This window comes from Phodopus roborovskii, unplaced genomic scaffold (genome assembly GCF_943737965.1).
Source record: "Phodopus roborovskii unplaced genomic scaffold, PHOROB, whole genome shotgun sequence".
In the NCBI taxonomy this organism is placed as follows: Eukaryota; Metazoa; Chordata; class Mammalia; order Rodentia; family Cricetidae; genus Phodopus; species Phodopus roborovskii.
This window is the reverse complement of record NW_026126410.1, coordinates 23,768,889-23,781,994: the sequence shown is the minus strand read 5'-3', so window position 1 is coordinate 23,781,994 and position 13,106 is coordinate 23,768,889. Positions and strand designations below refer to the sequence as shown.

Genomic DNA, 13,106 nt, shown 5'->3' with positions numbered 1-13,106 from the left:
CCACCCTTTAGTAGTTCTCGGTAACTGGCACTATGAATTGAAGGACTCATGGTAATACATGCCAAGTCAGAACATTCATGCTTATCCCAACTCTCTCTCTCTCTCTCTCTCTCTCTCTGTCTCTCTCATCAAACCAAGAGTGAGATTACAGCTGACTTCAGTTTCACAGAGTGCAAACACTCCCTTCCACCTTCAGGCAATACAGGCAAAACCTACAGTTAGGGGAAACCTGATAGGAAATAAACCTAAAAACACATGCAACTAGTTACCCTTTTGACTTCCTCTTCCTTTGTGTACCTCAGACAAAAGTGTAGCACCCGCAGATCTTTGCAGTGAATAACAAGCTTCTCGGGGTATTTCTTCAGTTGTCCAAACAGAGGTTTTTTTTTCTCATCAAATACTACAGATCAATGACAAAATCATGAGTAGAAATGAATATTACATGGCAACAAATTAACACTAAAGGAAAAGGTAGACTGTTAGTTTCTAAGGTCAGAAGTCCCTCTCAAAAGTATTTTTTGATTGTTTTTAGTTTTTTCATCTAGTTGTTTTGTTTTTGGGTTTTGGTTTTTTGGTCTGTTTGCTTTTGCTTTGCTTTTTGTTTTGTTTTGTTTTGAAGACAGGGAGGGTTTCTCTGTGTAGTTCTGGCTATTCTAGATCTAAGTTTGTAGATCAGACTGGCCAGGCACCTGCCTCTGCCTCTAAAGTGCTTGGATTAAAGTTGTGTGCCATGACATCAGGCTTCCAGCAGGATATTTTATTCCTCTGGAGTAAGACTCAAATGGACAGACCAGATTCCAACAGTCTGAAAAAAGTCAAGCTCTGATGGGCCTGAGAGACAGCTCAGCAGCTATGAGCACTTCCTGCTCTTTCAAAGGACCAGAGTTCAGTTCCCAGCATCCATGTAGGTTGTTCAAAACTGCCTACAACTCCTATTCCAGGGGACTGAATACCCTCTTCTGGCTTCTACTCACACAAGCACGCACACACCCACACAAAATAAACCTTGTGTCCAAGGGTTAAACTTAGTGGTTAAGAGCACTTGCTTGCTGCTCTTGCAGGTTGGTTTCCAGCACACACATGGAGGGAGGTTCACAACCATTTGTAACTCCAGTTCCAAGAGATCCAACACCCTCTTTGGCCTCCTCAGGCACCAGGCATGTATGTGGTATACACATATACAGGGAAACACTCACACACATAAAATTTAAAAATAAATACTTAAAAGGGGAAAGCGGCAAAACTGCGAAAGTTGAGATCATAAAGGATGGGAGAGAGAATATTAGGGATATACTTTTATGCTAACCAACTCCTACATTTATGGCTAGAATCCCTCTTGACATGTCCATCCCTGCTCCAGAGCCTGGACTCACTCAGTTACCTACTCGTATTAAGAATACCACAGATGACTAAACAATTTCTGAAAATGTCCTGAACTCCAAAATGGAGAACAGAAAACAGAGCAACACTTGGAAGGACAGTCTTATTAAGCCAGCAGAAAAGACCTGATGTTATACAAACAAGCTTTTTTTAGATAAGGTTTCTGTTTCTGTCCTGGAATTCACTCTATAGACCAGACTAGCTTCAAACTCAGAGATCCACTTACCTTTCCCTCCTGGGATTGAAGGTGTATACTATCAAACACAGCTAAAGTTATTTCTTTAATTTTCATTGTGTATACTCACTAAACATGGTACTATGTCTTCTAAGAACACTGTCATCCAAGCATTTAATGTGTGTCAAATATATCACCATTACCTGCATACAATGAACCATAACCTGTCAACATCTGATAGGGGATGTCCTTCTGTATATGTTTCTCTTATTGGTTGATGAATAAAACACTGAATGGCTTGTAGCCAGGCAGGGAATACAGGCAGGGCTACCAGATGAGAAATCTGGGGAGGGGAAGGCAGAGAGAAGCAGGCAGAGACCATGTAGCTGAAGAAGGAGTAACATGCCAGATTACTGGTAAGCCACAACCTCATGGCAATACATAGTTTAATAGAAATGGCTTAATAACTAAGAGAGAGCTAGACAATAAGAAGCCTGAGCCATTGGCCATACAATCTATAATTAATATAAGTGTCAGTGTGTTTATTTGGGGCTAAAATGCGGTGGGACCAGGCAGAATAGAAACTCAGTTTACAAACATCTAACAGAATAATTTTATATTAGAAAAAACAGGTTTCAGGCTAGGTATGATGGTGTACACCTGAAAACAGCATGCAGGAGCAAGAGCCAGGGGCAAAAATATCATAAGTTTGAGGCTAGTGGGCTATATTAAAACAAGCAAACAAAAGAAAACTATCTCAAAAAAAAAAGGTGAGTCACTTAGATGGTTCAGTAAAGGGGCTTTGCCACTAAGCCTGATGACCTGAGTTTGATCCCCAGGGCCCACAGGGTGGAAACCCCTGCATGCTACCCTCGGACCTCCATACGCATAGTCATACAAATACATACACTCACACACAAATATAAAAGAAAAAAGAATGAGATAGAGAGAAGAGGACCCAAGCCTAGCTTGGCTCACTTCTAACCCTAACTCTGAGTGAGCCACTCCATGCTGCACTTACCATTCCTCAAGCTGCTTTACACAACAGCCATCAGACTATAAGAGCATCATCATTATTGCTGCATACTCTGAGGCAGGCAAAGCAACAAGGGAAAGAGACACTCACCTCCATAAATCTGATCCACACAGTGAAGTGGAACATCATTTTCTCCTACAATCTTATTCTTAAACTGAGTTTCCTAAAAAGGAGAAACAAATCAAAAGGAAGTAAGTGTGACTCGTTTCAATGAACTCAGATGTTCATGGCAAAGCAAATCATTGTTCTCCACTGCACGTGGAGAGAAACCACCCTCCAAGAAAAGGATGATGCAGTACATGCAAGAAAATTCCATGAGCACCAACTGTTTGAATCCAGGGAGAACATGCGCTGTACCTAGAAAACCCACTGTTCCTCTGAAAGCAAGTGAGAGGTGATGGTTAGCATTTCTGCAGAGACAAAGCTACCTAGTCTGCTCAGGGAAGCAGGGGAGAATCAAGTGTTTGGCAAAGCTGTCTTTGCTTAGGACTAGGAGCCACACCCTGTAAGAGCCAGTGGTGCAGGAGGCCAGCCTGGGGAGTCACAACAGTGCGGCTTTATAGGAAGTAAAGGGGTCCAGGGCAGCTGCCACATGGGGTCAGGCGGGGCCTGTGAGGTTCCCACTGGGATACAGTGCTGTCCCTCTCTAGTACTCCCTCCTAAGCAGAACAAGTCTCACAATGATACTGCAACTAGGTTCAGATCAAACGGAAACAATCCAAGCGCAAAGGCTGCACTCCAGACTTCAGTCCCCAAATCTGTGAAAGAGCTTAGTAGAGGGAAACATGAGGAACTGTACATGGGAGAGGTTGTTCCACCATGTGACTCAGGCTGTGCTGAATTCAGAAGAAATCAGGAAAAGTTGATGATGTCGCCTTAGGAGGGCAAAAGCAAGCGAGTGAGTATGAAGCACAGGTGATTTCTAGGTGGTCCTCCTGGTAGAAGGAGCCTCTGAAGGGCAAGAGTAGGCCACTAATGGGAGAGATGTCCTTTGCTTGTGTTGGGAGGAGGAAGAAGCTATGTGGGCAGCATTGGAGTCAGAGCCGCGCACTTTCCCTACTACTCAGCAGAGCAGTTCATACGTACACCTCCATTGTCCAAGGCTGAGTCATCATCCCCCAAGAAGGCGATCTTGAAGTCCGTACAGACCAGTCTCCCATAGACGCCCCGCTGACAGGAATCTTCCTGCACATACTTCAAGACTGTGCTGGCTTCACAGAGCAGTTGTTCACCTGAAGGAAACCAAAATAAGCTCACCTCAGAGGCCACAGGGGTGCACACAACTGCAAGCACTAAGTTTTCTCACTGTTTACATAAGAACAAATACACAGAGCAGCATAGCAGCACAGCAGCGCAGTGCAGAGGGGCAGGACCTGTAAACTGAGGAGAGAGAGTGAGGCCCAGCAGGGAGAACCATGGCTCAGAGACACTGCTTGCCGGGACTCCTCTGACGTCTCACTAAGTCAAGCCTCTCCTCCCGCCTTTGTTTGAAGACAGGGTCTCACACTATATTACACTGACTGGCTTTGAGTTCACTATGTGGCCTGGGCTGGCCGCCTTAACTCATAGTAATCCTCCTGTCTCAGCCTCCCAAGTGCTTGGATTTGAGTTGTGCTCCCTTTGCCTGGCTTTCAGCTACCTTCTCTAGTGTAGATCTTGGTGTTTTCATTACTTTGACCCAGCAGGTGTCCCCCAGTAATGACAGGAGAAATGGAGGAGGGGCATGCAGGCTGGCCAGCAGGGCCTGGGTTCTGTGTAAATCAGGGCGTCTGTGTAGCTTCCTCTCAGATGACAGAGGTGCTGGCTCATGTTGGAGGAGGAGAGGGAAAAGGAGGTCATGGGGGAGCATAGTCTCTCTTCCTTGGTTCAAAGCTTTTCCTCTTGCTGTGTCACCCACTCCCCACCCCTCCACTCCCACCCCCACTCCATCTGCTGGCACCCAGCCCACATTAGAAGCTACAGTTCCTGAAGACAGACTCCACAGCCAAACATCAGCAGGGCTGGAGCTCTGGTGAACATCCTCTGCTCCCTAGGAGCAGAGAACACCTGCCGGTGTCTGGGTGAGGCAGGAAGAGAAGGACACGAAGGAAATATGACAGCCAACTTCTCAACAGCAGCAGCAGCATTTTCTTCCCCACAGGGCCTCCCTCTGGCTTTCTTTACCTTTGAATTCTTCTGTTGGATAAAAATTCATTTAATCTAGCTTTAAAGAAAAACAGGAGGGTGCGGCTCAACCTTTAATCCCAGCACTCAGGAGGCAGAGGCAGAGACAGAAGGATCCTCAAGCTTGGTCTACACAGTGAGCCCCAGGACAGCCAGGGCTACACATAGAAACCCTGGTGTGTGTGTGGGGGGGGGTGGCCGGGGGAGGGAATTAAAAAAGTCAGGTGAGCCCCAGGACAGCCAGGGCTACACACAGAAACCCTGGTGTGGGGGGGGGCGGGGGAGGGGGAAGGAATTAAAAAAGTCAGGTGAGCCCCAGGACAGCCAGGGCTACACACAGAAACCCTGGTGTGTGTGTGTGTGGGGGGGTGGCCGGGGGAGGGGGAGGGAATTAAAAAAGTCAGGCATCCTCGTTACAGGAAAATACACATTACAAGAAAAACAAAACCCTTTTGAAACTGGATGCAGCAAGCACATTTGTGAGCCCAGTATTCAGGAGACAGAGGCAGAAGGGCCACAAATCCTAGGCCACCCTGAACTGTGTGAAACCTAGTTTCAAAATAAACAAAACACTTATAAAAGAAATTATTTTTATATAGTTGGCAACATTTTCCACATAAGAGGGAGATGAACACTTAACATGAGAGTTAGCCACTCTCCTCTGTCTCACAAACAATCAATCCAGGCTCCTCACAATGAATGACTTCAGAGCAGATCCCCAGTAGCCCCAGTTTCTCTGTGCTGAAATACACCAGCAGACAGATATGTGAGCCCTCCCCCTCCACCAGCCCTGGGAGGTCCAAGCAGCAGGAAGAACATGCAGACTATAGGATTCTTCCAGGGATTAGGATTTCCTTGATTGGAGACCAGAAACACCAGACACAACCAAGTAGGAGACCCTCAGAAAGGGTTCACTCATTGTGAAAGAAGTGTGTATTTCCCATTCATTCCCATCAGGTTAAAGGGAAGGGAAACAAGGAAAATTCTTTCCAAATGTTGTAACACTCTGAGCCAGGTGTGTAGTTACTGAAGACCTTGACATCTTTGTTATGATACACCATCACTGTTATGTGTGTGCCAGAGGATGAAAACAAAAGAGCTTATAATAACAACACTAAGGATGATGTAATCTATCTTTGACCCTGAACTATGTATGTGAGATGTGATGCCAACATGAACGTTACCTGGCAACAAGTGAAGAGTGACTTCCTTCTCTGTTACTTCCTTTTCATTTGCATGAATTTCCTAAAAATAAACAAATAAGCAAATGAATACAAGAGCAAACGGTCACGATTTTCTTTGTTTAAGGGCTCAAAGTAACAATAAAGGCAAGCTTCGAGAATATATATTTAATTATCACTTTAATTATAAGGAAGTTTGTTTATTTAATAACCTACTGTTATGACACTTATTTACTTATTGTGTCTATATAGACACACAAGCATAGGCATGTGCCACAGTGTGTGTGTGTGGTGTGTGTGTGTGTAGGTGGTATGTGTGTGTATGTGGGGGGGGGCATGGGTGTGGGGTCAGAAGGGGATTTCTCCTTCTACCATGTAAGTTCCAGGGATCAAACGCAGGTCATCTTTTAGGCTTGGTAGCAAGTACATTTATCCACTAAACTATCTCACTGCCCTTTAATAAGCTACTTTTAAATACATGTTCAGGGCCCTGGAGCTGTTACCTAACAGGCATAAATCCCCAGCATGAGAAACAAGCAAACAAACAAAAAACAGGATGTGGAGAGAGGGCTCTTTCAGTAAAGTACTCTGCAAAAAAGAGAGCATGGAGGACCTAAACTTAGTTGCCAACACTCATGTAACAGCTGGCACAGCAGCATGCACCTGCAATTCCAATACTGGGAAAGCAGAGACAGGAGGACCCTTGAGGCATATTTGCTAGCTAGTCTAAACAAACAGGTAAAGCCCAGGCTCAGTGAGTGACTGTCTCAAAAAATAACATGGAGGGCAACTAAAGAAGACACCCAATGTCAACTTGTGGCCTCCACAAACACACACACATACCTGTATACATGTGTACATATGCAAACAGGACTTGGTAGAACATGTCTGTAAAAACAGCACTCAGGAGGTGGAGGGAGATCAAGAGGTTCAAGGTCATTCTTGGCTATAGCAAACATGAGGACAGCTTAGGCTAAATGAGAGTCTCTTAAAAAAATAAAAATAGAGCCTGGTGGTGGCACATGTCTTTAATCCCAGCACTTTGGGAGGCAGAGGCAGGCAGATTCCTGAGGCCTACCTGGTTCCAGGACAGCCAGTGCTAAGGAGAAACAACAACAATAATGGAACTGAATGGTTCAGTGTAAAAGCACTTGCTAACAATCCTGATGACCTGTAGTAGAAGAGAACTAGGCCTACCAAGTTGTCCTCTGACTTTATTAGTGCTACCACATGAAAACACACACACACACACACACACACACACACACACACACACACACACACGAATAAATAAATGTAATCTTTAGACATTAAAAATAAAACGTGTTTTTAAGAAAGGTTGTGGTGGTCCTAACTGTAAACCCGGCATTTGAAAGGCCTTCACTGGATAACAGTGAGTTCCAGGCCAACCTGGGCTATAAAAAAAAACCAAACCAAAACAAACAAAAAAAAAAAAAACTCTGTCTCATAAAACAATAAAACTAAAATAAACAAACAAATACATCTTTATATAAAGGTGGACAGAAATTCCAGTAACTTATAGTGACAGTTAATGTATTAAACTAAATTTTAAGATTTATATCTATTATCACTTAGTAGGCAGAGGTCAGGATGGTGGTGGAAGCCTGTGATGCAGGTCACTCGGGAGGCTGAGTGACGCAGGAGGACAGAGTTCAAGACCAGCCCAGCAGACCTGATGAGACTGTCTCAAACTAAACAATACAGAGGCTGGATTTCCAGAGTAGTTCAGTGGAACAGCACTTCCCTACCATGTAAGGTTCAGGGTTCTACCCTAAATACAACAAAAAAGGAAAGAGAACAAAACAAAAACAGGACACAGAAACACATTAAATGACACCATGGGATGATGTAATCAGTCAATTCCTGACTGGAAAATACTAAACGACACAACACTTTTGTCAGCAAATAAACTGGGTAGAATAAATGTCTGACTGAACTATGGCATCAGAATAAACATGGGTAAGGCTGAGGAATTCGCACCGGGGGTGAGGGGTGGGAGGTAGAGGGGCAGTGAAGGGGTGGCAGTGTGAGGACAGTCAGCTGACTAAACATGAGATGGTACCCTGTTTCTGTAGAACTCTTTCAAGACAGCCTATTTTGGAGGTAAATATGGTTACTATCCAGGAGATGCCACAAACCTGGGGACAGGCTTCTTAAGCCTGGGGTTTGTTAGGGAGTCCGGGGAGCCTGTCAGGGGGGCTGAGTCTGTTGCAGCCTTCTGAAGGCTGAGCAAGCTATTCAAGTACATGTACAGGTAAGTATTTGGTAATTTAGGAATTCTTACACAGAGTTTTCATTCTCCATCACAGAGGAAGAAATACACTAAAGCACAATTATTTTGGTCAGGTTCTATCACACTTTGAAAAGAAAGCAAAGGGAATCACAAAATTCTACCAGCTGGTGAAGACTGTAGCATTTGTCTTGACTAGTGCTTAGAACCCTGTCCCAACACTGGGGCCAGCTGGGTAAGGACTTCCCTGCTCTCACATCAGCATAAGTACCTGCCTTTTAAAATAATACACTATGTAGCCCAGGTTGGGATTCTCTTGCCTCCGCCTGCTGAGTGCAGGGGTTACTGGTGAACAACACTACACCAGATATGAAATTCTTTCTTTAAATTCCAGAGACAGTCATTCAGAGAAGCCTTGTAGTATATTGCCCATCACAAATTCCCTTTCCCAGACCAACTCCTGGTCCCCAGCCTCCTGGAAGGACCCACTTTTTCCCCATTAACTGCAATGGGAACTAAAAGGAAGAATGGTTTTACAAACACAAGATAATCATTTTATCTCTCCTATTGATTTCCCTGAAAGGCTCAAAGATGCTAATCAAGCTGGCAGCTTCAGCTACAGACTTCAAGACTAACTAGGCCACAAGCATGGGGAAGCAAATGAAGTCATTCTACAGATAGTGAGACACATGAAAAAACTATAGGGAGACCGGGGAGGTACAAATATGGCTCTTAGAAGTTGACAGCTCTTTGAGTCATCATACCTGTGCCACCATGACCAATTCCCTTGTTGGCATACTTTTGCCACAGTGGAATTCTGTTCATTGTCAAAGATGCTGATTCTAGTGAATTTTGTAACAGTGAGAAATCAGAGATGCTAGAATAGTATCACCCAACACATCAATATTACAAAATTCTTTAGAGCCACAGGATAAGGATCTAACGTCATAGCCATCACCTCACGAGATTAGCAGAGAAGAGTCAAAAGTAGCATCTGCAGTCTCAAATACATGTGGTTCTCCAGTCTGTAAAGCCCTCACAGGATATGACATTATTCTGCTGGTATTGATGCTGCTTGAACGGGTTCCCTTGGTGTAACCACATTCCCATCATGACTGAATGTAGATATAGGCACATCTGCTCTCTTACCCCAACACACACCAGGCAGAAAAACACTTAAAAAAAACTTAAAACTCCACAGGTATGGTGGTATTCCATACGTAATCCCAGTACTCAGAGTCTGAAGTAGGAGGAATATTAATTTGATGCTATTATCCCAGGCAACAAAAAGCAAGCAAAAATCTTAAAATTTAAGAAAGACTGGAGAGTTGGCTACCTATCTGTCTGAATAAGACCTGAGCTCAATCCCCAGGAAGTATTAAAAGACTAGGTATAGTAGTTCAAGCTTACAATCCCAATTGTGGGTAGGGATGGTGCCTCAGAAGTGACACACACTGACTTCTGTCCTCTACAGACAGAACACTTAACAAAATTTCCATTTTCTCAAACCTGTCATTTCCAAACTAACTCCTACATGTATACATATACACAGAGACACATATATTTTAAATTTTTCTTAAAGTAGAATATACTATAATTCTTAGGGTAGATGAAGTATTTAAGTACACAGGAAGCTCATTTAAAGAAGACTGGTCATTTAAATGAGTCCTTGACACCCAAAGAAAAATAGGCACATGTAGACCAGCATGTGCCAAAGCCCTTTAGGATGCTCACCTAAGGCCCTGCTGCAGAGCAATGGGATCATGAAAGGCACAGAACTGCAAGGAGACCAACAGAGGAGGTAGAAAAGAGACTAGCAAACATCTTTCTAAGAAATGACAAATGAGGTATACAAGCAGAGAGTCATTGTAGAGAAGGCACTAACAGTGGCAGCTAACACCATAAGAAGTGAGAAACAGGCTGGGGCTGGGCCACTTAAAAGAATCTTAAGGGATTTGGGCCTCATCCCATGGGCAACAAGAGGGGGGGGGGAGTGTTAAGGAGTAAACTGAGCACATAGTTTTTACCATCTTGAATAAATGTCATTCAGAAAAAGTTCAGGGCTGAATCAGGAACATGAATGGTCTGTAGCTGGTAAGGACAAATGCCCCACTCTCAGAGAAGGGTCCAAAGGGAAGGAATGAAGAGCTGTCCTGCCTGCCTGCCTGCCTACCTTATGACACCAGTATCAAGAGAGCCTGTGCAAAGGGCAAGTCTGACTATCTGCATCCAGAATGGAGGTGGGGTGCTTTGGCTGAAAAGAAAAGGCTGGGGTATAGCTCAGTGGTAGGCCTCATTTAACATGAGATCATGGGTTCAAGCCACAGCAATTAAAAGAAACAAAGGAGGGGATGTGGTAGAACATTATTTTAAGGTGTGTGACTTTTGTTTGCACTGCATTTGTTTAACTCTGTGAAGCTGTGTTACTTGGCCTGTCTAAAACACCTGATGGGCCTAATAAAGAGTTTAAGGGCTAATATCAAGGCAGGAGAAAGGATAGGCGGGGCTGGCAGGCAGAGAGGATAAATAGGATAATCAAGAAAGAAGAACCGGAGAACAAGGAAAGGAAGACTTCAGGAGCAATCCACGGAATAAGAGTATGATTTACAGAAGAGAACAGGGAAAGCCTAGAGGCAAAAGGTAGGAGGGTTAATTTAAGAAAAGCTGGATAGAAATAAACCAAGCTAAGGCCAGGTATTCATAAGTAAGAATAAGCTTCCATGTGATTAATTTGGGAGCTGGGTGGCAGGCCTCCCAAAAGAGAAAAACAACTCTACTACAAGAGGAAGAGGAGGAAAAAAGAAACTGAAAAGGAAGACCTACTGTCTCTATTCGGAAAAACAGGTCACACCTAACATGGTGTTCACAGAATGCTCTCAACCAGTAGAAAAGGCTATGTTTACGCACAACCTTTTACTCTAAAGCACTGACTTCTCCCTTGAAAGAATTTTAAATATATTTTAAAGTCAGTACCAAGCTGCTAACTGAAAATCTATCTTGTTTCAGTCTTGGGAAAACCCAAAAGTAATAAAATCATCCAGGAACCACACATTTTAAGGAGCATTCAGCGATTTCAACATCAGAAACACGTAGCTGAGAAGTCAAGGGATCCCTAACCTGCTCAACTTCCTACTGAAGCTGCCACTATTCATCACACTTCCTCACCGCTGGAGCCAGGAAAGGAAAGGTCAGAACACAGTAAGTGGCCTCCGCTGCTGCCGCCTCTGCTGCTGCTGCTGAAAACAATCTTATCACCAAGTATATGCAAAGTCCTTGTCTCAAATGACACTAAATTAACTACACCAACACCCTGCTCAGCCCTCATCTAGATCACACAACCTCCTCACCTGTTTGGAATACTGCCAAAAGTCCTAAATCCTGAGCAGTAACAAAGAAAAAGAGTAGAACTTGGACTTAGTAATGAAAGTCCTCCCTAGTGATTCTGACAGACTCACCTGCATGCTTTAACAATAACAGACAACATCTAATACGTTTTTCTTCTTACCACATTCATACTCTCCATTCACCCACAGCTCCAATACTGTGTCCACTTCACCCACAGAGGAAGAAACTGAGGTTTAAAAAGGACCAGCAGCTTAAGTTTCAGACGAAAATGGAGCATCAACGTGGGCTAAAGGGGATCTTACCTCAAAGAAAATCCTCACATGTGCATTGTCCTCCCAATCATGCATGTTCTGCCAAAGCTTTTGTCTGGAAGTGAACCCCTTGAACAAGTGACCACAGGCTGCACAATGTGACCTTTACCAATACATGAATAAATCCAATCTCTTCCTTAGTACAGTAAGAGTTACTGCGTCACAACCCAGTAGACACTATGGACTCAGAGTGTCTTTGAATCTTTGAATGACACTATTTTACAGTGAGCACAGGGCCAGCCTCACTGAGAAAGGTGGATGGTGACAAGCATTTCTTGAGCCCTAAGCACCTGGCTTGTTTACAGGGCTTTGTATTTGTTAGCTCATTTAATCCTCACAGCAAGACTCTGAAATAATCATCGAACCCAAGAATATCTTTTTATAGATGAAAGCACCAACTGGCGTATGGAGCAGTAAAATCCGTGCCCAAATACCTGTCCTCACCATTCCGTTCTTCTGCAAAATGCCACAATGTCTCTCTCTTTTATCAAAAGGAGAAATGGAAGTTTAAAAAAAAAAAAAAAAGACAGGACAGGTGATCAGTCAAGTAGCTCTTAGTCCACCTGAAGTCAGGTCAAATCAAATACCACAGAGAGTGCCCACAGAAGCTGGATGTATGGTGCGTGCCTGTAATCTCAGCATTTGGAAGGTAGACAGGTTTAAGAGTTCAAGGTCTCAACTATGCTCAGTTAGTTCAAGGTCAGCTAGGGCTACATGAGACCCTGTCTCCAAAAAAAAGGAGGTAGGGGGCAAGGAAAAAGCCTCAAAGAGTACTGAAGGGGAAACAGAAAAGACCTGTATTAGTCAAAATTTGAGAAAGTCAAGGGAGAATTTATTTACATCCCCCACAGTCTAGTATCACTCCATCATGGAGAGAAGGTATGGAAGAGCAGAAGAGTTCACATCATGACTGGCAAGAAGCAGAGAGAACAGTATACTACAAGACACCAGGGCAAGACCTAGCCCTCAAGAACACACCCCAGCTACCTATTTCCTCCAACTAGATCCAACTTCCCATCTTCCACCACTTCCCAGAATGCCAGCATATCATAAATCTATCTAGGGATTAATCCATTCATTAAGTCAGAGCTCCCATGACTAACTGACTCTAGAAATTTTTCACTACCACACCCAAAGTATGCCTTACTAATCTAGGCATGTCTTAATCCACTCAAACCAAAATTAACCATCATACCTACTCTACACAAGTAATAGACCAAAGTGTGACACTGGCCAGCTAAATGGGGAAGAAATCTTGGGCTTC

The 13,106-nt window shown here is 43.8% G+C and overlaps 1 protein-coding gene across 2 annotated transcripts in view; it reads right to left on the bottom strand.

Annotated features, from left to right (window-relative positions):
- Window positions 1-13,106, bottom strand: part of Mtmr12 (myotubularin related protein 12) — a 65,931-nt gene that overhangs the window by 34,188 nt on the left and 18,637 nt on the right. For both annotated transcript variants that reach the window (XM_051182568.1, XM_051182569.1), the window contains exons 2-5: window positions 5,939-5,999; window positions 3,678-3,823; window positions 2,682-2,754; window positions 270-400 (exon numbers count right to left, since the gene is read on the bottom strand). In XM_051182568.1, the coding sequence (XP_051038525.1) occupies window positions 270-400; window positions 2,682-2,754; window positions 3,678-3,823; window positions 5,939-5,999 (411 nt within the window). The remainder of the gene's footprint in view (window positions 1-269; window positions 401-2,681; window positions 2,755-3,677; window positions 3,824-5,938; window positions 6,000-13,106) is intronic.